The sequence below is a fragment of the Gouania willdenowi genome, chromosome 14 (assembly GCF_900634775.1).
Source record: "Gouania willdenowi chromosome 14, fGouWil2.1, whole genome shotgun sequence".
NCBI classification, from domain to species: domain Eukaryota; kingdom Metazoa; phylum Chordata; class Actinopteri; order Blenniiformes; family Gobiesocidae; genus Gouania; species Gouania willdenowi.
Window position 1 is genome coordinate 6,882,819 of NC_041057.1, and position 26,515 is coordinate 6,909,333.

The window sequence follows — 26,515 nt, forward strand, 5'->3', positions numbered from 1 at the left end:
ATTATATGCAGAATAATAGGAAATAACGCCACAAAAGTCTACATTTAATTTACACACGACATTGTAAGCCAGAGAAAATGTTACTTACGTTGGTTCAGACATCCAGGGAGCAGGTACAGGTAGCAAACGTCAAGTGGCTGGGTCACCACCAGCAGCTGCAAGCAAGTTTAGCTTTGATGGCGCCGCCCTCCTTATTTTTTCCCGCACTTTTTGGTCCAGCTGCAAGTTCCCATGATGCAATGCTGTTTACAGTAAACTGCTGTAAATTCAAGTTAAGTGTGAAGGTGCTGTAATTTATTGTTTTTGTTTTCAAGGTACTATGTCTTTACAGTGATATTTTGTATTACAAGAATACAGTATATTACTGTTCAAATTTTAATCCAATTTTACAGCAAAGGCTTACAGTTGCAGCTCTTTGGCTTTGGTACAGAAAACGAAAAATGGAAAACGAACACCTTTATTCGTTTTCTCCATTACCGATTAGTCAATGTTTTTCATTTTCTGTAACGAAGAAAAAGAGCTTGAATTTAAAAAACAAGGTGCTTTCCGTTTTTTCCATTTTGGTTTTGGAAACAAATATCAAATAATGAGTGCGTTTTTTTTTTCCGTTTTTTATGTTTTTGTTACATAATGAAAAATGAATGAACGAATGATACGCTGATTATTCACAAACGTCACTCAGATAGAAGTTTCCATTTCAAAATAAAACTACTGTTTGTACTTATATAAACTATATATTCTAAATTCAAGACAAAAGCAAAAAAACAGTTTGTGCTTGAGGCAAATCAATTCAGAAATCCTCCATTGTTTTCTTTGACCTTTGAGGGACTTTTTGGGGGAAAAACTGTAGACACGTGATATCCATGGGGCCTGAAACCCATTTAATGCATGGTAGTAAGTGTATGTGCGTTAGGGGGCGCCATTGTGCTGTGACTATTACTATTTCCCAGCACATAGACCTTCCCTTTGCATATTTCCCCTCATCAAACCAAACCACTTGTCCTTAGAAACTCATTAATTTAGGTTTTTTTTTTTTTTTATAATATCAGATCTCATTGACCTGCCTCTTCTTATTCTGCCATGTGAAAGATGCTATTATGTGATATAATTCAAATGTCTGAAGAGATGAATCTTCTTTCAATAAAAAGGAAAAGAGAAAGAGGTAGAAAATGTGATGATGTATTAAAGTAATAACTTTTTGAATTATGTCTGGGTCACAGTGACTTTTACAGGGATATGAAGATGTTCTTTCTCTAAGAATTTAATTATTACATCTATCTATCTATCTATCTATCTATCTATCTATCTATCTATCTATCTATCTATCTATCTATCTATCTATCTATCTATCTATCTATCTATCTATCTATCTATCTATCTATCTATCTATCTATCTATCTATCTATCTATCTATCTATCTATCTATCATCTTTCTTCATACCATGCTGCCTGTTGGAGGATGTGGATGTGGGGGTTGATGATAGTTTGGTGGTGGGTGTGTGTGTGTGTGTGTGTGTGTGTGTGTGTGTGTGAGTGCGTCAGTAAGTCAAACATGTTCTAGTAACGGCTTGAATTATCTGCTGCTATTTGCAGTTTGCTGCTGCTAGGCACCAGGCTGCTGCGCTTCTGGGATGGAAAGAATATTTTACATAAGGAGAGATTTCACCAGTTAGAAATAAAGGTAAGCTAAAGTTATGGATTCAAGTGGTGATGATTAAATGTTGTTTTTATTTGCATTGAGAATAATTTGATTCGTATGTATGGAAGCTTTAACACTTCATCGGAGAAGAAATCGTGTTTATTGTCTTAAATTTTTCTGTGATGTTTAAGTAATGCAGGATTTATAACCAAATGATGTTTACCTTAGATCTCATAATTAGGTACCTTTATTGTCTTTGATTCAACGTTATCTTGATTTATTCAATAGATTCCTATATTTGGTACATGTTTATCTTCTTGCTCTATTACTTTTTTCTATTTTATTTATTTTTTATTATCCATCCTTTCCATTGTGCACTATTATCTTATGTTGGTATTTATTTTTGATTCTCACACTCTGCTCTTTTTTACCATGATGCTGCAACAAGCGCATTTCCCCTCAGGGATCAATAAATGTGTATTTTATTTTATTTTATTTTATTTTATTTTATTTTATTTTATTTTATGATAATCTATTTTCTTATCTTTACTTTTACCTTTATCTTTATCTTTATCTTTATTCTTATCTTTATCCTTATCCTATTCGGTTCCGTTTTATTCTGTTTTTTCCACCCACTTCCTCCTTTTTTCAGGGTGTTTTTTCAGAGATTTAAAAAAAAAAAAAAAAAATTTATTTAATTTGACTTTATTTCAAAGTGGGCTATAAAAACTTGTATTTGCGATCCAACATCTTTCTTATTATTGTAAATAATGATTGTTATTTATTATATAATGACCTACAATCAAGCTTTTCTTTTGAAAAACAATAATAATATAACGTTCTTATTTTCCTCCTTTCTTTAGAGTCTCTATGCTTTGCACCATGTCAGACAAATAAGCTTTTTGTGGAGCTCGTAATTAAGAAAATAGCAGGAAGTGCAAAAATGACCAGAGCGATGGGGAAAAGTCTGTGGTTGTACGTGAGGTTCTTAACCATGACTTTGATACTGGGAGGTGATCTCAGTGGGAGGGGCTTCAGGCACTATTTTGGGGTCAACGCTCAGAACAATGAGAGGAGGGTATTGGCTCACCTACCTGGGGACATCATCATCGGAGCCCTTTTCTCCGTCCATCACCAGCCTCCTGCAGACAAGGTACCTACGTGTGTTAACTATAAATAAAATTGTGTCGAAGCGTCATACTTTTGATAAATGATGATTAGATCCACCCACTTGTTGGATGTCTTCTTCAGGTTCACGAGCGAAAGTGTGGCGCGGTGCGTGAGCAGTATGGGATCCAGAGAGTGGAGGCCATGATGCACACTCTGGATAGAATCAACGCAGACCCTGAAATCCTTCCAAACATTACTCTGGGATGTGAGATTAGGTAGGATTGGATCAAAGCAGCATATGCAGATGTTTCATCACTAACCAAATCAATTTGATATGTCGCGGGTTACCAAGCACTGTTCATTTTGTTTGGCTAAAATTTTTTGTAATAGTTTTAGCTGACTTCATTGTTTTAGTGACAATAACTAGAAATGTACTTTGAAATCTACTTTGATCTCCTGACATGTTTTGGCTGCTTTGGTATAGGATACATCAAAGCAATCAGTAGATGCCTCTGCGGGAGACTGACAGGTGGCAGTTGAAACATGTCAGTCATTTTCTGAAAAAAGTTGTCTAAATAGACAATAACTAGACCATGACTAAAAAACTCAAAATATAGTTACTGTCTGTGTATTTACAAACATTAATAACATCCAATATCAGGCTGATCAGTGGTAATTGAATCTTTAAAAAATACATACACTCTAATGCTTTATATTTTAGTCGACTAAAAAGTTGCATTTAGTCACTTAGTCACTTTTGTCACTTAAAATGTTTTTAAAACTTTCAAAGGTGGTGGATCAACAGAGAAACTTAGCCTCGGTGTGCTTCATGATTTTGTCGTTGTAGGTTTGAAATGCATCATGGGAAACTTGGAAGTATACTTCAGTGGGAACGCTCATCATACTAATCATACTTATTGTATACTGTGGACAGTATACCTATAGGGGCGGATTCACTAAAGGTTTAGGGGTATTGAAATGTGTGCAAAAGCTACTCCACATGCTAGTAAGGCGTACAAACCCCAGAGAATCAGGACAGCGCGTCACAATGCGCCCTCAATCTATTTAGCGTGTTTCCCTCTGATTATATTATGTAAAGTAGGCGAATCTCATAAGGGGCGGAAAAAAATGGGAGGGGGAAATGCAAATAAATTACTGCAGTGGGCGCAATGCAATTAATCAAGTTTGGAACTGTATGCGGTGATTGTTTTAGCACAGAAAAATAGTACGACTGACAAGGAGGTGCAAACACACACGCAGAGATCAGCTGCAGTAAATGTTTACACAGAACACATTTGAGATGGAAAAAAAGGCTCCAGTTAACCTCTAGTATAAGAAAATAAATTTAATAAAACAATAGTCAATATTTAACAGACACTGAATGAGAAAGTAAAGTGTGATTGTGTGTGTGTGTGTGTGTGAGGGAGAGAAAAAGCTGCACATCCACGGCGGTGCGGGTGTAGAGTCTGGTGTGGCTGCGGTGGAGAGAGGATGCTGTGTGCGCTATGGACTCCAGTGATGTTTTGACTGTCAAACTCTCGATGGAAGGAGCATCAGGCCAGAATCAGCTGATCAGATGCGTAATTTACGCAGTGATGGCACAATGTTCACATATGAGTGTGGTGTCACAGCGCTACTCAGGAGCTCAGACCTGCTGGATCATGGTCAGTAGATCATCTTCAAATGGTGCAAAGTCAGGTCAATGGCAGATTAAGGACGGTTTCTGTTCAAATCTGCCTGTTTTTCATGGACTGATCAGAGCAAAGTTACAGGACCTGAAGGAGCACCCACATTAAATTAGGGGAAAAAACATCATTAGGTTTTAAAGTTGTGGTTTAAAAAAAAACAAAAAAAAAAACATTATTTGTTTATTTAGTATTCTACATTCGTAAATGTTTGTGCAGCAGACAGAGAAGTCAATTTGCCTCCTCAAATGTCATCGTGTGCTTCTGTGCACTCCCCTCTGCACATTGAACAAGCAAAACGCTCATTTAAATAGGGGCGGTCTCCACCACTTCTGCACGTGCACTAATCATTGCTGCAATCTTAGTGAATTCCTCGCAGCAGGTGAGGAAACTGCGTCACCAAAGGTTCTAGGAACACAACTGGTTTACCGCCCTTTATTTCAGATCTTAGTGAATCCGCCCCATAGTGTCTAATATGAAGTGTGCCTTTTCAAATACAGCCCATAGCTAATAATGAAAAAAAAAAAAAACATGTTGACTAAAACAAGATCAAAATATACTTGTGCTTTTGTTGACTAACAAAAGCGAAACTATAATTTTGGGACGAATCCAATCAGAACTCATGTGATCATGTGGTCTTACTCATTGACCACATGAAATCTATCTATTTGTAGTTACAGACATTAATAACATCCAGTATCAGGTTGATCAATGGTAATAGAATCTTTAAAAAATACATAAACTCATGTTGTATATTTTAGTTGACTATAACTGTAACAGATTTAGTCATTTAGGTTACTAACACTCGACTATAACTGAAATAGTCCTGATGACTACATTTTGACTAAAACTAAGTTACATTTTAACCAAAATACTTTGACTTTTATTTGCTGTGAAAATTAACACTGTTACCAAGTTTGTATTTACCAGTATTTTGTTTTTGGTTTTCTTACACCATTGAACATACTGTACAACTGTTTAGTTCATTTAGTTCAATGAAATGCCATTAATCCTAATCATTTACATTTTACAAGCACCACAGTAGAGTAATAAGTGTTGTGAAAGATTAATCGTAGATTCAAAACAACTAGAAAATGTCCCACAAATGACCGTTTCACCTATTGTTCTACATATAATCTACATGAATGATTTATGGATATGAACTCAGTCTTTTTCATATCAGAGACTCATGCTGGCACTCTGCGGTGGCATTGGAACAAAGCATTGAGTTTATCCGGGACACGCTGGTGTCCAGCGATGAAGAGGAGAGCCAGATGAAGTGCACAGCAGAAGCAGGATCCCAGCTTCTGCAGGGAAAGAAGCCCATTGTGGGGTTGATTGGACCAGGATCCAGCTCTGTGGCCATCCAGGTTCAGAACCTGCTGCAGCTCTTCAACATCCCCCAGATAGCATACTCAGCCACCAGCATGGACCTCAGTGACAAGGTCCAAAAGACCAACACCCAAAGTTTAAAAGCGGCTTTAACATGCGAGCATGCAAAGTAAACGTGTGCAAACTCTCTCTCGACAGAGTCTTTTCAAATATTTCATGAGAGTGGTGCCATCGGACATGCAGCAGGCTAGAGCCATGGTGGACATCGTCAAGAGATACAACTGGAGCTACGTGTCAGCAATACACACAGAGGGTAAGACAGTAATGTGTTATCAATTTCAAAAGATACTTTGTAAACTGTCATTTTGTTTTTATTTTTTTATTTGCACTCGTATGAAGATGCATGATGTCAAGATAAAAAACAAAGGATTGTGAAGGAGAGGAATGAAGCCTAATGGCTTATAACATATCCTCCCCTCAAAAACACAATTTACATAATCTGCTTACAAAGAAACAGCGAACAAATCATAAAACATTACAGTACCTCAATAAGTACCAGTAAAATTCATAGGCCATGAATTACAGAATTACAGTATTACCCCAACTTTACTGTAGGCTTAATTTGTGAGTTAATACTACTAATAATATTTATTTCTATAGCACTTTTCAAAAACAGTGTTACAAAGTGCTTTACAGATATAACAAAAAGACAATAAATGAGGAAACAAAGTGAGAAATTAATAACGGGAAATGTGAGGTAAACAGAACATATGATAGTAAAGATAAAATAAAGCAAAATTAAAAAACAAAGTCAAAATAAAACCATCAACCACTATAAAGAAAAATAAATTTATACTATAAGAACTATTATAGTGTGTCTTTAAAAGAGATTTAAAGGTAATGTATTGCTACCAATATCATTCTGATATGATTGTTCTGTTCTCAATGCAATTTCCTGAACTTCAATCACATGAGAATTAACTTTAACCCATTGATGTGAAACTCATTTTGACTCAGGGTTAAAATACAAAGATTGAGTGATTCACAGTTTTGAGGTGGATGAAAAAACTCATTTCAAGATTATTGTGTCCATGTTTGCACTTCCACATATAAGTAGTACAGTATGTAAGGCACTGACGTTGCTTTTTTTTTTTCAAATGTTAATATAGCTAATTTAGGACAAATGTTTTGGTATTGTTTGTGAAAAATTTTGGGATTTTAAAAAGATTTGAGAGTTATTTGTGACTGCAGTCCTGATATAGGCATGGGAGAATAGCAATATCCCGCAAATATTGTGGAGTTTCATTGAATTTATGTATTTGGAGGGGTTGAGATATCTACAACTGCATTATTTGGTATTTTACACAATAATTCATGTTTTCTCTGTCATTTTTATTTTTTCCCGCGGGTCCATTTGGATGCTCTAAAAGGCTGGATTTAACCCCCGAGCCTTGAGTTTGACACATTGCTTTAACTTCTTCATGACTGCTGGCCAAATCTTTAGTATCAGAGGATTTAAATGGAAGTTTTGCGCTTTACAAATGTTTCTTCCAGGACAAAGTCTTATGCAAAAAGAAGCTTCTATGTGGAGGGGGGAAAAAAAAGAGTGAAAGTGATTTTTCTGCACTGTTTTTGGAGCTTTTTTTTAATGCCAGAAGAGTAGAATGCAGCAACAAAAAAAATATCGCACTTTCTTCTGCAGCTTTGTCTTCAAATTCTGCTGCCAATAAATTTGTGGATATTGAAAAACCCAATTGTTGTTTTTTCTTTTTAATTTTGTATTAGCCGGTATCAATGATTTGTTTGTGTGTGCAAATCAGAATTCTCTTTCTTTCTTTCGTTTCTCAGGTAATTATGGTGAGAGCGGCATGGAGGCTTTTAAAGACATGGCAACAAAAGAAGGCATCTGCATCGCTCACTCTGATAAGATATACAGCAATGCGGGGGAGCAGAACTTTGACAAGTTGTTACAGAAGCTTCGTGCTCATCTGCCCAAAGCTCGGGTGGTGGCCTGCTTTTGTGAAGGAATGACAGTCAGAGGAATACTGATGGCTATGAGAAGACAGCGCCTGGTGGGAGAGTTTCTACTGGTTGGAAGGTGAGTACTGAATTATTAGATGTAATGCAGTTTTTAATTTATCTGTGGTCTGTGGTTGGTTTGCATTTAATTTTTTTTTTTATCGTTTTTGTTGTTGAGATTTTAAAAATTTGAGTTTTGTTTCTGCATCACTTTCCAGTCCAGATTGTCTACCGCAGTCCAACATCTTCAGACATGATGTCCATGTTGTCTCTGGGATCATCTCTGTTCTTTCATCATCATCAATGTTGTCATCATCTTCATTGCAGTCACAAAGGTGGCCGAGGACACTTCAGGTATCCTTGAGTAATGTTATATATGATTGTTTTGTCTTTAAAGCTGCTGTAGACAATATTCTTTTATCAGATAAAGACATAGTATATAATATATATATATATATATATATATATATATATATATATATATATATATATATATATATATAATTTGATTTGCTTGTAAACACTCTTATTGACATTGTCAAAAAACATTTCATGCATTGCATTGTGGGATGTGGAGTACCATAAACGGATGCGTTGAAGTGTTACTTCGTTCGTTCTTATCGTGATTTTTGTCGAATTTTTTGCTGAACATCTATTGATTGCTTTCATGTGTCCTCATGAGATGCCTCTGAAGAAGACTGACAGTTGGTAGTCGAAACATGTCAGGAGATCAAAGTAAATTTCAAAGTAAATTTCCCGAAAAAATTTGTCTGAATAAATGAAATCTTAATATATTATTTGAAAAACGAACTTCCTCAAATTTCATTTCCTGATCTATGAGGTCTACACTATGACTGTATTTGATTGAAAAAAATATTGTCCCTCGCAGCTTTCACTTTGTATGAAATTGAAGGTTTAAAATGAAGCCTCAATTTGCAACTTAGAAGATAAATAAATATTATTGTACTCTGTTCATTTTGCAGGGAGTATATCTAAAAACATAAAAAAAATTAATATATATATATTTAATATTAATAAAAGGCATTAACAGTGCTAAAAAGATTGTTGTGCTTGAAGACGCTGAACTATAACAATAGCGGTGATTTTTGTAACTGAAAAAAAAAAATAATAATATATATATATATATATATTTATATATATATATATATATATATATATATATATATATATATAAAGGTAAAGGGTATATCTAGGTGAACAATGTAGGAGGTGTTCTTAGTATAAGAATGACAGAAATATATATAAAAACATAAAAAATAAAACTGTTACATATAAGAGCTTGACAATAGATTGTGATCTACTAAAGTACTTACCATTGTTGGTAATATCATTTTGTATATTCATATGTGTATATATAATTATGTGTGCATATGCATATGTATGTTTCTTGCATGTAAACTGTTTATCTGTTATGTTAACTATTTTGTGAAAGGAAGCAAACACTGATATGAATTATGACAATTACAGGGGTGGGAACTTATGTGTTTACTTCCTCCCACTTCTTTTTCCAGTTTATGTAGATATGAAAGTACGTTAATTCGAAAAGAATCATGTTTATATGTATTGCACATTGAACTCAAAATAAACTATGAATTAATCAATCAATCAGTCAATAAATCAATATGTAATATGTTTTTAAAAAACAAAAAAAAAAAAAAAACTATGACAAATGTGAAATATGAACAAACAGAAAAATTGGAAAAAAAATCCAGATTATGCATTTAGACCTGCAGTGTGAACGTAGCCTTAGATATACCGACTTTAAATAGAAAAACATACATTTGGAAAAAACAAACAAAAAATCCTTAATGACCCCCTTCTCCCTCGCCCCTCTCTACATTTCTCTCTCACTCCCCAACTATATAACATGTTTTATTTTAAGGTTCGGCTCTCTGGCTCTCACTGGTCCCCAATGGCCCATGAATGGGTTTCCTCATTAGGAGCACATGTAGGCTGTCGCTCAAATCTGACAGCAGGAAACATAAAATAACCTTGAACTACATACGTATGCAATACGAAGCCCCTCCTGCTGTGTTAGCCATACAATTACACCACGCATTCCAGATGTGGTGTGATCATCACTCCTCTGCTGTTCCATGTTGGTTACCATACGCCAGTGGTTCTCAAACAAGTGCCACCTTTGTCTGACGACCACATTTTGCTGAGAATACTATAAATAAAAAAAACAACTATAGAGCATAAGAATGAAATGGATGAGTGTTAACACACATTTTTAAGAATGAAACAATATTTAGTGCCTCCTGAATAGATTTATTTCTATAGTTTTTATCATTTACTGTCATCTCTATCCTGTAGTGGGACCAAGACTGACTCTTGTAAATTCAGTTCATATTCTAATCAAAATAATAATTGGTGAAATTTTATGTATTTTGTTGTTTGTTTATTCTTTTTTATTATTTAGTATATTTTTCTCTTATTTTCTGTGTTTTTCAGTGAAAATGTGTGATTTTTTTTGTGCTGTATTATTTAAATAATTCTGTGTGTGTGTGTGTGTTTTTGGTGTTGTTTCTCATGTCATTTTGTATGCTTCTCTGTTATTTTTGTGTATTTTGGAGTAATCTTGTGTATTTTTCCCTCATTCATTGTGTCTTTGTGGTCGTTTTGTGTGTTGCTGGTAGTAGTAAGTGTTTTTCTCTATTAGTGTTTTTGGTGTCATTTTGTGTATTTTGTTGTTTGTTCTTTTTATTATTTAGTATATTTTTCTCTTTATTTGTGTGTTTTTATTGTTGTTTTATGAGTTGCTGGTAATGTTTAGTATGATCATCATTTTTAACTAAAAATAAACATGGCAAAACCTTGTATATTGAATTATTTCATTTGTAAGTTTTCTCTCAAGTACCCCTATTTGAGAATCACCACCACATGCAATGTTCTAATACGTTGTTTTGTTTCCCTCTATGTAATGGATATACTTTTTGGTCAAGAGTTCATTGGTTTAAGGATCTCTATGGAGAAGTCAAAGTAAAAAAAACATGGCTATGATTATGTTGTGAGGTGGAATGAGAACACAGTGTGAGCACGTATGTGTTTATTTGTGTCCGCACACTTTTAGCACACTCTTGTGTGTGTCTTCAGGCTTGTAGGTGGTGCAGCAACAAGCAGTGAACATCATATTGCCCTCCTGGGTCGTTGTGTGGGCTTCAGAGTACATGTTGAAAAGTGAACCAAGCCAAGCACAGTCAATAAGCCCTCCATGCTTTTCATTTCCATTCCTGCCTCGGTTTTTTTCCTTTTTTCTACCGGTGCTCAATTTCTGTGCTGGCTTTTCTAAGTATATGTTATGAAATGATCTCCTTCCTCACCCAGAGAATCGAGCATTAAACAAACACCCACACAGTGTTGTGTAACAGCAGCTTTTGTCGGCAAACTTTAGCTTTTCGTGAGTTCAGCGTAATTTTTTTGGTGCTGATCCAGGTATTTTTTTTTTTTACATGTAGACGCTATTAAATTAAAAAATAAATAAATAAATAAAAGAAAAGAAAACTTTCTGTCTGTTTACTGATTATAAATATCCAAGGGCAGAAAAACAAAAAACAAAAAAGCAACAAAAACTACATTTCTTTTATGTCCTTGGGTGCTGCACTTTGATGGGATTTGTGTTGAAAAAGTTATTTTGAGCACTTAATGAATACATTGAACTTTACAAAGATGTTGAATAACCACAATCACCAGGTTGCTTCAATATTGAAACATGTCCATTTAAAACATGTTCCAAATATTTACCTAAACAGTTAATTCCATATGTCATTCAGAGTCTGTATCATTTGGACTGTTGTTCAGTCGTTTGGTCAAACATTTCATAAAAAAAATGTGAAAAAGTTACAATTAGTGCAAAACAAAGCTGCACGAGTGGCTCTAAAATGAGTTTTCAGAACAAGTGCAGAAAATATGCATGTCCAACTTGCCTGGTTTTGGGTGAGAAGGAGATGGTTGTGTACAATAACTAACTTCCTAAGAAGTATTATTGCTACACAAACACCTTTTATGTTTTACCAAAAGTTGTCTCTTAGTACAAACACACATTGTTACTCAACATGACACTCAGAAGGGCAGTGTTTCACTCTGCCAATATACTGTACAAGTCTAGTCGAAGCCAACGTACGGTTACTGTATGTTTCGAGCCATGCAGGAAAGGAATCACTGGCCACACTGTATTAAAAAACACAAAATGAGTTATAGCTTTAAAAAGCAACTCAAATTCAATTATGATAGTGGAACATGAGCATTTAGAAGAGTTCAAAACATTTTTCTCCGCCAAAGCGGTAAGCCGCTGACGCTAATGGGGTTTTTAATAAACATAAACATAATTCAATCCCTTTATACATTTTTCTGCTTGTATATAAAAAGACAGTATGAGGTTACTTGTTCATTTTAGTGGAATTAGATGATGCTGAATCTATTACAAGTTATCCTTGCCCTTTAACACAATGAACAAAAGTAATTATAAAATCTATTGGCAAAAACCTGCTGATTCTGTTCTCACTTTTTTTTTGTATTGAGAGATGTAAAATGCATCATTTTGTGCCTAAAATGCACCACTTTTACAAACGTGTGAGTCATTGTCTCGTCTCTATTTAAGCGAGGCTTAAAGCACCACCTGTCTCCTCGCTCTGTGCGATAGAATCCCAAAATACCTGCGGATAAAACTTTAACTATACGACTTTTAGTTTTTATATTGAGCCACAATAATGATTCACTAACAAAGAAGATCACAGTGTAATTTTATTTATTATTTTATTCATGTTTCACAACCCACATACCCTCATCTCTCATATTTTGGTTCTGCTTTTGGAGTATTTTAATATTCCTACATTGTTTTTAGTACAGAATAGATCTTTATTTATTTTATATTTATGATTTAATTTATTTTTTATGTCATTAAACAATGACAGTAAAGATATTTTTTAAATTTGTACTGTAGATCTCTTTTTAAGTATTTAGATTAGTAAATACGTATACTATTTAATTTAAATGTTCACCTTCACTGTAAATACTGAAATTAATCAATCGTCCCTTTTGCACTACTCATCACTGCACTATTATTATTATTATTATTATTATTATTATTATTATTATTATTATTATTATTATTGTTGTTATTGTTATTGTCCTATTTAGTTTTGCACATATTAATCTTTAACTACTGTTTATATTTTCTCGTTGATTGTTATTATATACATAATGTTTACGTTGTTAGACATCACAGTTCACTAAGTCAAATTCCTCATGTGTATTACAGACATGGCCATTAAAGTTGATTCTGATTCTGAATATTCTCTTTTAAAATTACTTTTGTGAGAGTTTGTTCATGAATTAGGCCTTTTTCCTCTTTTAAATACATTTTTATTTTTTTGCAAAACATAAAATGTTCTTCCTCATTTCATAACTGCATTACAATATCCTGGATTAATTCCAATAAGTATCTATATATTTTGTGGGTGGGTTGTGGACAGCTGGTCAAAAATGAATAAATACTTAATGTCTCTCATGTGGGACTTGTCTTTTACTTTGAAAGAACATTTTTTCTTGATAGGCATGCTGTGAAATGTGTGTACCACAGGAAAATATATAGATTTATTTATTTTTTAATATTATATGTGTTTTCAACAGCTATTTTTGAAAAACTAAATTTGGTTGGTTGAATTCTAAAAAAAAAAGTGGGTCGCGATTTAATGACTGTTGCAAAATGTGGGTCCCAGGTTGAGACCAGTTGAGAACCCCTCCTCTAAAGAATTTAGCTTTACAGTAAAAGTAACCAATGAGCTAAAGGTTTCCTTCTGTGATTGGTCTCTTTATTCTCCTGTTTAGCGATGGCTGGGCTGACAGGTACGATGTGACCGATGGCTACCAGAGGGAAGCAGCTGGTGGAATCACTATTAAGCTCAAGTCAGCGTACGTGACCTGGTTTGATGACTATTATTTAAACCTGAGACCAGACGCCAACCAGAGGAACCCCTGGTTCCCCGAGTTCTGGCAGCACCGCTTCCAATGCAGGTTGAGGGGACATCCACAGGAGAATACCAAGTACAACCGCACCTGCACATGTTAGTACAAACACATGTTACACACAATCACATGTCTTAACTTTGAGTAACAATGAACTTTTTTTGTTTTCTTTTTTTCACGGCAGGGAGAGAATCGCTGCGTCAGCATTACGCCCAAGACACAAAGATGGGCTTTGTCATAAATGCCATTTACTCCATGGCGTATGGTTTGCATACCATGCAACAGTCTCTCTGTCCAGGATATAAGGTTTATGATCACTTTAGTGAACATTTGATACTCGCAATGAGCATAACAGCAATGAAACCTTTGAATTTCCTGCAGGGTTTGTGTGAATCCATGCGACCCATTGATGGAGGCAAGCTGCTGGATTTTCTCATGAAAACCAGTTTCACTGGTGTGTCTGGGGAGGACATCCACTTTGATGAGAATGGAGATTCACCAGGGAGGTAAAAGTTTCAATGACAGAATGTGAAAGGAAGGAAAAAAGAGGAGATGGTGCTGTAGTAGATTATTGTGGTAAATGAATACATGTATTTTACGACTGTTTCAGGTATGAAATAATGAATTTCAAGCAGATTGGGGAGGATGCATTTTCCTACATCCATGTCGGAAGCTGGGATCAGAGTGGTCTGAAGATTAAGGACGAGGAGATCTGGAGGAATGACAGTGACATCATCCAGTCTGTTTGCTCTGAGCCCTGCCAGAAAGCCCAAATCAAGGTCCAAACCCAACTTTTTTATTGATATTTATAAGCTAGATCAGTGTTTCTCAAATGGGGGTATGTGATCGCACTACATGGGTAACCCACAGAGAGAGAGAGAGAGAGAGAGAGAGAGAGAGAGAGAGGAAAAATAACAAATTAAAGCAAAATCATGGGGTAAAAATGATTATCATAATAAATATGATAGAAATGATCTTATTTAGAACAAGAGCTGAAAATACAAAGGTCAGTTTTGGTCCCACACTAGGCTGGAGGTGATAAAAATGATAAAAACTATAGAATTAAATCTATTCAGGAGGCATTGAATACTGTTTCATTCCACTTATTTACAAAATGGGATCACTCATTTATTTCATCATGATGCTCTATACATTCATAGTATTCTGAGCAAATTGTTGTAGTTGAACAAACTTGGATTCAGAAATAAGAGAGAAGTGGTACATAAGTTAGAGAACCACACAGCTAGATTAAGCTAGATTATATCTTACTCTAGTTCTAAATGATCAATGAAAGTAAATCCCTGTGGTGTATTTCCCCAGGTGATTCGTAAAGGAGAGGTGAGCTGCTGTTGGACCTGCACTCCCTGCAAAGAAAATGAGTTTGTGTTTGATGAATACACTTGCCAAGCCTGTGTCTTGGGCTTCTGGCCAACATATGATCTAACAGGTAGTGTTTTTTTTATTTTTTTATTGCTCTATTACCAATAAATACATTCAAGAACAAAACCTTGGTAGCACACTAATGGTTGACCAACTAATGCGCTGAAACCCTAAGAACTGCTGTATGCAGGAAAAAAAAAACGCATCTCCTGTATACTACTTTAAAAACAAGATATATATATATACTGTATATATATTTTAATGTCTTATTGTGTTACAGGCTGTGAGCCAATCCCAGTACAGTATGTGCGCTGGGGGGATCCAGAACCCATCGCTGCTGTAGTCTTTTCCTGTCTGGGACTCTTGGCTACACTTTTTGTTACTTCCGTCTTTGTCAAGTAAGATTATTCTGTATTTTACTAGTAGTTGTCTACTTTTCTGTTTCGGATGGATGGGTGGGTGTTAAAGCTGCAGTATGTAAGTTTTTTTTTTGGGTCAAAAATCCATAATCACCTTTGAGCATATTGTAATTCAAGTGTTCTGAGAGGAAACTGAACTTTTGCACGTTCTCTTGGCTCTGTATGAGTTTTATCAATCCAGAAGCATGAGGCAACTTTTCAGCCAATCAGAAATATTTTTACAAACAGAGGGCTCCCTGAGCTGTTTTGGAGTGTTAGTAAAGTACAATGGTGAACATTTCAGCAGCAGAAGTCCCCATTGCAGCGTTGGGCACATCAGTTACACAGTAAAGCAAGCAGAAAATGGAAGACCGACGTGGAGAAGCTACAGTCTCAAGCCCCAAACATACGGTTGGAACGAACTCCAAGGAGGTCCACTTTGAGTCCGTGCGGACCTCGTACTGGTATAAGAGGGAGAGTGATAACAGATGGAATAAATCGCATGTAAACCTAAGAGAATCTTATCCAAGATGGAGAGAACAGATGCAATTTCATGTCAATCTCTAAACCATCAGAAAACCAAATATTCTACATGCTGCAGCTTTAATACATCTATTAATTAGACTATTACATTCAAATATCTTAATTCCAACAAGGAATTCTGATTCTGATTCTCTAGATTCTGGGACACTCCTGTGGTGAAGTCATCAAGTCGTGAGCTCTGCTACATCATCCTTGCTGGCATATGTCTGGGCTACTTGTGCACCTTTAGCCTCATCGCTAAGCCGCACATCATTTACTGCTACCTCCAGCGCCTGGGAATCGGCCTTTCCCCTGCCATGAGCTACTCCGCCCTGGTCACCAAGGTACTTCCTTTTATGTTTAGTTTAAAATCACATAATCTAAGCCCTGACAGTTACACTAGCCAATTTGTCATATGTGCTCGCAGAGCTCTGAGCAGCCACATGATTAAAATGCAGAAGACAAACCCCAGTTGAAAGGGAAATATTGCTAAATTTGAGCATGTACGTGTGGGCTGAGGCTGATGATTATGGTTTAGGCTGGGGAGTAGTAATTATTAGTCTCGAGTGGTATTTATCCAATTTGGTTTGAATTGAAGCCTGCTAAAGCCTTTAATCTATTTTTAATCCAGACCAACCGTATAGCTCGGATCCTGGCAGGCAGCAAGAAGAAGATCTGCACCAAGAAACCACGCTTCATGTCCGCCTGCGCACAGTTGGTCATCGCCTTCCTACTCATACTGCTGCAGCTGGGAATTATTGTGGCACTTCTGATCATAGAGCCACCACAAGTCCGTATTAATTGTTTGTTTTTCAGCAGAGACAGATTATTTAAATTAATATATGCATCTTTCTTCTTGTCTTTCAAGGTCATTTATGATTACCCAAGTATTCGGGAGGTACATTTAATCTGCAATCTGACCACTCTGGGCGTGGTTGCACCGCTGGGCTACAATGGTCTGCTTATTCTCAGCTGCACCTTTTACGCATTTAAGGTATTTCACCATTGAATTAGAAACCAAAAAACTACAAAAAATGTGTGCTCTTGCCAGAATTATGGTTAATTATAATTGTAATTGTGTAATTGATAATTAATTACAATTATGGCATAATTAGGGTCCAAAGGCCAGAATGGCCAGAAGGACCTTAATGTAATTGCTCTTTTTAGTCTTTATTATTATTTCAACTTTGCATTTGATCGCTAATTTGACCCCCTGGGCATGCCTGAAGTCTCACGAAAATTTGTAAAAATTTGATAATTTGGCGCAATGAAAAAAAAAATTGGTTAAAAAACGCAAAAAAAGCGATGAAACCACACAACTGGCAGGTTTGACCGATGAATATGAAACTTGCCACATGTATTCTTGACCCCAAGATGAGCAAAAAGTTACACGATGACCACGCCCAAAACCAAACAGGAAGTTTGCCCCAAGAGGGCCGCCTCTTGGGGCAAAGGTCAAAAATTGTGTTTTGCCCTGGAAACGCATTAGCGCGAACTCGTAATTGTAATTTATAAAACCTGTTGCTGTCATAATCATAATTAAATTGTAATTAAGTTAAGATAATTGACTTTGTAATTGTAATTGCAATGAAAATTCTATAAAAAGTGTCAATTATAATTTAACGCAAAACTGGGGAGCCATTTTACTGTTCTATGTACAGTTCTACACATTGGTAGTTAACAGTTATTAAAATATGTTTCATATCAATCTTTCCCACATTTTACTATTTAAAATAAATTGAAATTGAGGGGTATTCTGCCAGAAAAAAAAGGCTCAGACACCCACGCCAAAAATATTAAAACCTATACTTTCATTGATTAGGAAGTCTAACAAGGTAACCAATTGATAGGAAGGAAATTAGATGATAGATATTTGTTTTCAGTGTATTTTACAGCTGATTTAGGATCCGCTATTATAAGAGATGCTAACAGAAAGCTAACACAAGAGGAAGGTTAACTTTTATTTGATTATTTATTTCAAGCTCAGTAAATGTGATTAATTGTAATTGAACTTTCGTAACTGAGAATGTAATTGTAACTGACTTTCTGAGGATACAAAATAATTGTAATTTAATTGTAATTGGAAAAAATGCTGGGAGCTGTAATTGTAATGAAATTGTAATTGAACATGGATAGGTCAAAACATAATTGTAACTGAAAGATGTACTTGACCCCTATCCTGGCTCTTGCTGCTTTTTTCTTTGTTTTATTGTAATGGGTTTGTGTCTTATGCCCTTTTAAAAGTCTAATTCTCTTTCTCTCCACAGACTCGTAATGTACCTGCTAATTTTAACGAGGCCAAGTATATTGCCTTCACCATGTACACCACCTGTATCATCTGGCTGGCCTTTGTACCTATTTACTTTGGCTCCAACTACAAGATTATAACTATGTGTTTTAGTGTCAGCCTCAGTGCCACAGTGGCTCTCTGCTGCATGTTTGTTCCAAAGGTAAGAAGTTCAAAGCAGACAGTCTTCATTTATGCAGTTGAATACCATGTCTGTGTAATGTACATAGTAATACAGTATACACACACATGGTATTTCATGTTCATATTTTTGTGTTTCCAGATTTACATCATGCTCGCCAAGCCAGAGAAAAATGTCCGCAGTGCTTTCACCACATCCACAGTCGTGCGCATGCATGTCGGCGACGCAAAGAAAGCAGCCAAAACAGGCAAATCCTCCAGTAGCATGGCAAATCTGTTCCGACGCCGTAGCTCTGCACAAGACAATATAAGGTATTCAACACATTTCCATGTATTTTTAAACAACAACCCACAATCCCTACATTTCTTACCTCCTCCAAGGAGGGAGTATTTTCTCTGGCATTTATTTATTTGTTTGTTTGTTTGTTAGAAGTACTTTTAATTATGATTACTTATGCAATGGAATATTCCATTACATTTTTGAGGGTATCCGGATCAATTTACTGATTGTGGATCAGTTTTAAAAATCGAAAAATCTCATCATTGGCAACATTTCCAAAATTCATATCATCAGAATCAGTATCAGAATCAGATATACTTTTTTGATCCAAGGAAAAAAACAACTTTTTTTTGTTTTGTTTTTTACAATTGCTCCAGAAATGTTTCTGATGAAAAGAAGAAACACTAAACAAAGAAAAGAAAAAAAAGACAAGAAAAGAAAATGAAAACGTACATTATTAAAAGACTGTATATTAAATATGGATTAAATACAAGTATCTTGGTTTATAATTGACAAATCTTTATTAAATTTAACTCGGTTATGTCGAGTTGGTTCCTCAATTCCATTGCCGAGTTTCATCCGAATCGGATGCGATTTGCGCATTTCATCACGATTTTTCAACAAAAAAAATAGGGGTGCCCATACATATAGACCTACTGTATTCTTATTAATGCAGATGTACATTTCTTACAAGCCTTTAAAGTGTGAATGATCATGGATCACTGATCCAGATAACTGAAAAGTTCTGGCAGAGGATATTTGGTGCTTGGCGGCAGTTTGCGCTCTCTGAGTGCTCTTGTTTGTTGGTTTTTCCAAACTACAAAAGCCTTTTAATGGCAAAATCCTGTCACCACATGTAATTATACTCATAGAGGAATGTTGAATGAGATCCACATCATTCAGAGATTCTTTTTAGGTCTTTTCTAAGATTTAGTTGTTTTCACTTTTGCTGTCAAAACAGTCCAGGGCCATTGGTGCTTCAATACGTATCCTTTAAAATGAGACGTAAGACCTGCAAGAGATAAATGGTTTTGCCCAACACATCTAATGGATCCTAGATTAGTTTGAGATATGAGGAAATTCCAACCAGGGAATACTTATTATTGTAATATTTACCAATCTTAACTGTCTTTACGGGGCCCAAGGCTAGCTATTTAAATGAATTTTTACCTGCTCATTGCCCTCAGGTTTAAATTGTAGAGATATTTGGAATATCCATTATATTAAGTAACAACAACTATATTTTTATTTAATTGTCCATGTAGAGTTGTATGCCTTGAAGCTGGTAAATGATGGAACTACATGAAACCCTATCCTGGCTGTTAAAAGCTTTCCTATTTAGGTTAAAGAGCCCCAGTGGATGTATTTTGCCTTCAAGGGTTTTTCTTTCGAAGGAAGAGCATGAAAGGAAATTCATTAATGCAAAGAAAGGAAAAAAATAAAAAAAGCGGGGGCTTTATTCTCAGTGTGTGAAGTGGTGGTCGTTTTTCATAGTTATCTTACAGCAGTGACAGGAAAGAATAAAACATGCTTTAAGATAATGACATAATGACATTTTTCGCTAACACTTTACTTGAAGTTGTAGACATAAGGCTGACATAACGCTGTCATTATCTTACATTAGCATGAATGAGGTGTATATGGTAGAATGACCGGCAGCGGAGGGGACAGACAGACTTGAGAGCAGAATTCAGTTTGAACTTTTTCTATTTATTTTTTTCTTCTTTGGCTCGTGTAACATATTTACAGTGAATCCTCAAAACAATAAACCAAAAACTAAGCAACACGAAAGAAAAGGTCATTGGGATGCCAGGCTATAGTTTACATATCTACTTTACCCTCTGTTGTTTATCAGTTCTGCTCACTCAGGGTTCCTCCCCCCAACTAAGGCTGGTCCTCCATTTATAGGCAGTCTATTCCTGTAACTCCTCCCATAGGCAAACCAAACCCAATCTAAAATAAATTAACTCATTAACAAAATCAATTCTCATAAACAACATCCAAAACAACAAAACATGAATTATCCACGCATCCATAATAAATTAATGTAAATTCATTCACCTCCAATGTTGTAAAAATCCTTCACAAACACCCCTGTGCAAATGATTTGTCCCAACACTAGCCCACCAAGCACCCCTATTTACATGACTGCAAACCTGGAAGTGCTTCTGTCAAAATGGTGGTGAGTTAGCTACAAACAAACAAACAAACAAACAAACAAACAAACAAACAAACAAACAAACAAACAAACAAACAAACAAACAAACAAACAAACAAACAAACAAACAAACAAACACAAATGCTGGCAGGCCTTTCCCTGCACAGTGGAAGTTGTATAACTGGACAAGTCACTTGGATCAAGGGTAGGTTTTTCAAGGAGAGGTTTGATTACAGCGGTTTTAAAGAACTGTGGCACATAACCTGTTACTAAAGGTGTGTTAATCCAGTAGATAAATAGATAAATAAAACACCATTCAACATTTAAACATGATCCTACTACACCAAACAGCATATAGTGTGGAGGCATATAACTTTTTTGTGAGCGGGTGGGTCCACAACCTCCTCAGCATTAACGACTATAACGTAAAAAAACTTGAAAAACATCTTAACAACAATGTTAGCCTGACAGTCAAGGATACATGAGGTTTGTTTGTCACATACATATATACTACTACTGAATAGTACTTTATGGCATGTAGTGAAATAGCATTAGTGTTCAGCTTTATGTGCACAGTGTGCAGCAGGGGTGAAAGAAAGAAGGTAAATAATAGTAAATAAGCATTTAATGACAACCTAATGCTATATAAACAGCCACAAAAACAAAGTTAGCTCGCTAACATACCTCTGACGTTGTGGTCGCTACGGACATGGGCATTAGCAGACTCTGCTCCTCCCCACCGTAGACGTAGGTTTAAAATCCACTTTTTACTGCATTATTCTATGAGATTTTTAAATTTCTCACCTTTGTGAATCTTTGGTCCTCTATGAAATCTATTTTCTTTTTCTCGGTTAGAACGAGCAGCCGTAAACTCCACAAAACATGAACATTTTGATTATTTCAGACGGCAGATTCTCACACTTCACTTCCTGCCCTACATCTGAATTATTCACTCTCGCTTTGTCGCGATGCAGCAATGTGAGTGACGTCACGTGAATCAACAGAGCAGACCATAGACATATACGCATTCTATTGGCTGATCCTAACAACAGCTCTAGGGTACTTTCAATAGCACAAATGTAAAACAATTACAGCACAGTATATTATATTTATGGAGCAGACTCCCGTCCGCTGTCAGTGAAAGGACACAGTCAGTTGCGATAGCCAATCAGATATCTTTGACATCTTTGATATCTGATTGGCACAGTACGAGGCACAGGAGGGGACACAGTACGTTAGCTGGGGGAAAACTGCCCGCAAATGCCCTCCCCCCCAATGACACCGACATTGGTTCAGATGGACCAATTGAAGTGAAACTGTGCAAATAAAAGCTACATGTTGGGCTTTCGCTAAATTATGACACATTTGTTGCTATGTTGGCATTTTTTGGGTTAGGTGGAGGGATCTAGTGGGGTTAAGGGTTAGGGCAGACATAGGAAACTGGCGGCCCGGGGGCCACATGCAGCCCTTTGTCTAATTCTGTTTTTCCCCCAAGCTAAAGCCACCAAAAATTGTAATTCAAAAAATTGGAAGTAATATGAAGCCCAAAATAATACACAAAATAACACCAAAAACACAGACAACAACAGTAAAATGCACAGAATGTCAACAAAAGCAACAACAAAAACACAAAAAATTCCAAAAATACCCAAAAAGGAATATCACACACAAAAGGATATCACACACACAAAACAACCACCTAAACTCACAGTACAACGACAATTACACAAAGTGACAGAAAAACACCCAAAACAACAAAAAATACTGACAAAAAAAAAAAAGGCACAGCTTGACAATAAACAAAATGCAAATATAACAGGCAAGAAATAATAAAAACACATATAATGACTTATAAAATACATAGAATGCCAGCAGAAATTCCAAAAATGACAGATAAATACACCAAATGACTAAAAACTCAGAAAAAAATACACAAAAAGACAACAAACAACGATAAAAGACCTTTTGTTCTTTCCTGTGTTAATGCTCAGATTGGTTGCTATTCTTAATACTGGCATGAGTGTTGATAATGTGGCCCTCGTATCACACGATCACATTTTTGTAGCCTCGCTGTGATAAAAGTTACCCATCCCTGGGTTAGTGTAATGAAGGATTAGGGCAACAAAAAAACACTTGATATCTTTCATGACACCTTATTCATGCTAATGACAATAGTAATTGTAATGTCAGCCATTATGCATAAAACTCCAAGTAAAGCCTTTTAAACACTTTACCTTATAGAATCTATACGATTACAAAACCTCTCACTAAGGATAGTTGGATAACAACGTTTTTCCTTTGGTCTTTCCTTTTTTTTTACATAACTTGTAGTTCCACTGGGAAATCTATGACATGGGAGCAGAACGACAGAGACTACAGACCAAACCTATGGAAAAGGATGACGTTCCATGTTAAGAAAAATAACCCAATGGAAGTCAACCAGACTGCCATAATCAAACCTTACTCTAAAGTAAGAGACGCCACTTCTGGCCATGATGTCAGAGAGCTACAGGTGGCCCCGTCTTTTACTTGCTCTCCTTCTCAGTCTCCTCTCGTCGCCATCAGCCACCAATCAGCGAAGACGTGGGGGTGTCGTGGAAATGAGGTTGCTACTGAGGATTTGCACATTTTCCCCACCTACGACCCTGATCATGGGGCCAGAGTCAGAAACACAGGTGGGGACGGTGGTGGTCAGAGCTTTAGGATAGAGGACGAGGAAGACATCAGCATCATTGGTGTAGGAGACATTGGGATTGGGATGATTGGTGGCCAAACTCAGAACACCACCATTATGGACCAGATCAGTTGTGTGGTTAACCGTTTCACTGCCAACATCAGTGAGCTGAACACCATGATGCTGCCTGGAGGAGCCACCATCAGCATCTCCAACTCTGCCCTTTCAAACGCTGCTGACAGCTCCCCGTGTCCACCTCAGTGCCTGACCCCCAGGAACAAACACGCCCCCTCCACTGTCACCACACACGCTGAGGTCACCACAGCCAACCACGCTGAGAATCGACCAGCGGGGAAGATTTATGAGCACCTGGCTGCGACCGGTGCTAATGGAAAACGTGGCAGGAACATGGAGATGCTGATGGCTCTGACTCCGCCCTCCCCGTTCAGGGACTCATCTCTGAGCTCAACTGGCAGCTCCCCCATCTCCCTGTCACCAGCTTCAGAGGCTGAATACGACCAGCTTCTGCTGAGACACTTCAGCCAGAGTTCCTCCTCGCTATGAAGCGGCACTTTTAACAATGCCTTGGTTTTTAATCTTTTTAATAGGTATTTTACACTCATTGGGACAAGTAAAAAGGAACCAAACTTGATGATGTTTTATGACATTTGGATTTTATAATTGTTTTTATTTGAGGGGGGGATTGATCTTCTTTTAATGTACGGGTGTCAAACATATTTTTGTTCAGGGGCCAAATACGGACCAGTTTCATCTCAAATCAGCAACAGATTTTAGGCAGGAAAACCTGCAATTTCAACATTATTATGTCCTAGTTTGCACTTTTACATTGGCCTGGGCGGTATGTACCAAAACTCATATCTCTCATAATAGCGATATTCAATATAAATCTCTATAATTTATTTTTGAATGGAGTCTGACCAGAAATACAATCCAGGGTTAAATTTGATGATCCAAATCCAAACACAGGCCCATTTACTAACAAACAGCTGTACAATATGTGGCTTTGTCTCCTTTAAGGGACAGCACGTGTGAGTGAGTTCTGTAGTGTGGCTTGTTTAGGGAAAGGTCTGGGTTCGAACGCACCCAGTAATCCATCAAACTGTGCTTTTTATGCTGTTCTGAGAAGTGAAAGCCGCGACCCCTAAAACTAGTATTTTAAACCAAAACAAGCTCTAAAAAATATACAGTATATATCAATATAGGCGATTTTGTAATTTTTTATATCCACAAAATAGAAAACTTGATATATCTTGAATCTCGATATATAGCTCTACTTTCCCATATAGATGATTTACTGTATCATGTATATATATACTGTACATATAGTATGTTAGGCACTGACAATGTCCAAGCAATAAGTGACAGATATCAGTCCCTGCAGGATCTTCACTAAAATTTTGTTGATTTTGTGACAAAATTTTTTCTTTCATTTGGTGACATTTTGTTGAATAATTTGAGGAAAATCGCAGGGTTTTGGAAAATTTGAGAGTTCTTTAAACAATTTGCGATTATAAATTACATTCATCATGTGATATAAGCACAAGAAAAACTAAGAGCCCTGCAAATATTGTGGAGTTTCATTGAATTTGTGTATTCTAAGGGACTGTGATATCTACAACTGAATTATTTGGTAATTTACACAATGATTCATGTTTTCTCTGTCCTTTTTACTTTCTCTTGCGGCCCAAATTGGATGCTCTAAAGGTCCGAATTTGGCTCCCAGGCCTTGAGTTTGACACGTTATAATGTAACTGGTCTGAGAAAAGGCAAATATAAGCATTTGACAATTGTAATTTTTTTTATAATATTTTTGTCTTTCTTAAAAAAAAAAAAAAAGAAAAAAAAACATGTATATATATTATGTTAATCTTGATAAATTTTTAAATGAAATTCAGCTGTAATGAAGCATGAAAAACAGCTGTAGTTCTTAGTGTTTTTGCAAGATCTACTATTTTAAGTAATCAGTTTGCATCACTTACAGTTGGTGCATGATCTGGTGTTGTTTATATAAAGCATATCTAAAGATACAATTCAAGCACGTTCAGTTGTTTCACACATGCTGTATGTTATGTCCATGATGACATAGAGCCTCTATAGCAGGGATGGGCAACTTCTATCACAGCAGGGGACAAAAAAGTCATCTTTCATGTCAGCATTTAGAAAAGCATTAACGCATAGGAACAAGAGGTTTGGTCTTTTTGTCTGGTTTTGTTGGAGTTTTGTGAGTTTCTAGTCATTGTGTTTTTTTGTTACTTCCTGAATTTTTGTTATCGATTTGTGCATTTTTTGGAGTCACTCTCTGTATTTTTGTTCTTGTTTTTGTATTTTTCTGTCATTTTAATTTGTCATTTTGCTAGAAATGTTGTGTGTTTACAGTTATTTAGTGTATGTGTTCTTGTTTTGTGTGTTTTTGTTGTCATTTTCTTGTCATTTTGTGTAATTTTTGGAATCTTTTTCTGTGTTTTCATTCTTACTTTGTGTGCTTTTGATCAATTTTTGGGGGGATTTGTTTTGAGAGCCGCACAAAATAAGACAGAGGACCGCATATGGCCCCCCGGGCCGCCAGTTGCCCATGCCTGCTTGTATATATTTTACTTATCTATCCATCAACTAACACAAAGGTGATTAAAAATGACCCTGTAGATACAAACCTGCATGCATTTATACCCATACATCTGTAATAGGGGAGCCTAATAATGAATGTAATTCTATTAATTTCAGTATTAATAATAGAAAATAACTACCAAATACATTTACCGGTAATATATTCAGCATAATGTCTGCACATTATTTTTTCTTTCTACATGCTCAATTATTTTAAAAATAAATATAAATAATTTGTATCTATGCTGACTAGAGTAACAGAAATGTATTAAATTCC

At 36.0% G+C, this 26,515-nt stretch overlaps 1 protein-coding gene across 1 annotated transcript; it reads left to right on the plus strand.

Annotated features, from left to right (window-relative positions):
- The first annotated feature begins 1,545 nt into the window (after positions 1-1,545).
- On the plus strand, positions 1,546-24,767 carry grm5a (glutamate receptor, metabotropic 5a). Its single transcript, XM_028466069.1, has 18 exons — positions 1,546-1,681; positions 2,503-2,792; positions 2,891-3,024; positions 5,618-5,879; positions 5,965-6,079; positions 7,615-7,864; positions 13,636-13,871; positions 13,958-14,079; positions 14,155-14,279; positions 14,384-14,552; positions 15,094-15,220; positions 15,434-15,551; positions 16,231-16,417; positions 16,705-16,863; positions 16,942-17,067; positions 18,341-18,523; positions 18,644-18,813; positions 23,271-24,767. Exons 2-18 carry the CDS (start codon positions 2,583-2,585, stop codon positions 24,175-24,177), a joined length of 3,600 nt encoding a protein of 1,199 aa, XP_028321870.1. The 5' UTR covers positions 1,546-1,681; positions 2,503-2,582; the 3' UTR covers positions 24,178-24,767.
- Positions 24,768-26,515: the final 1,748 nt, after the last annotated feature.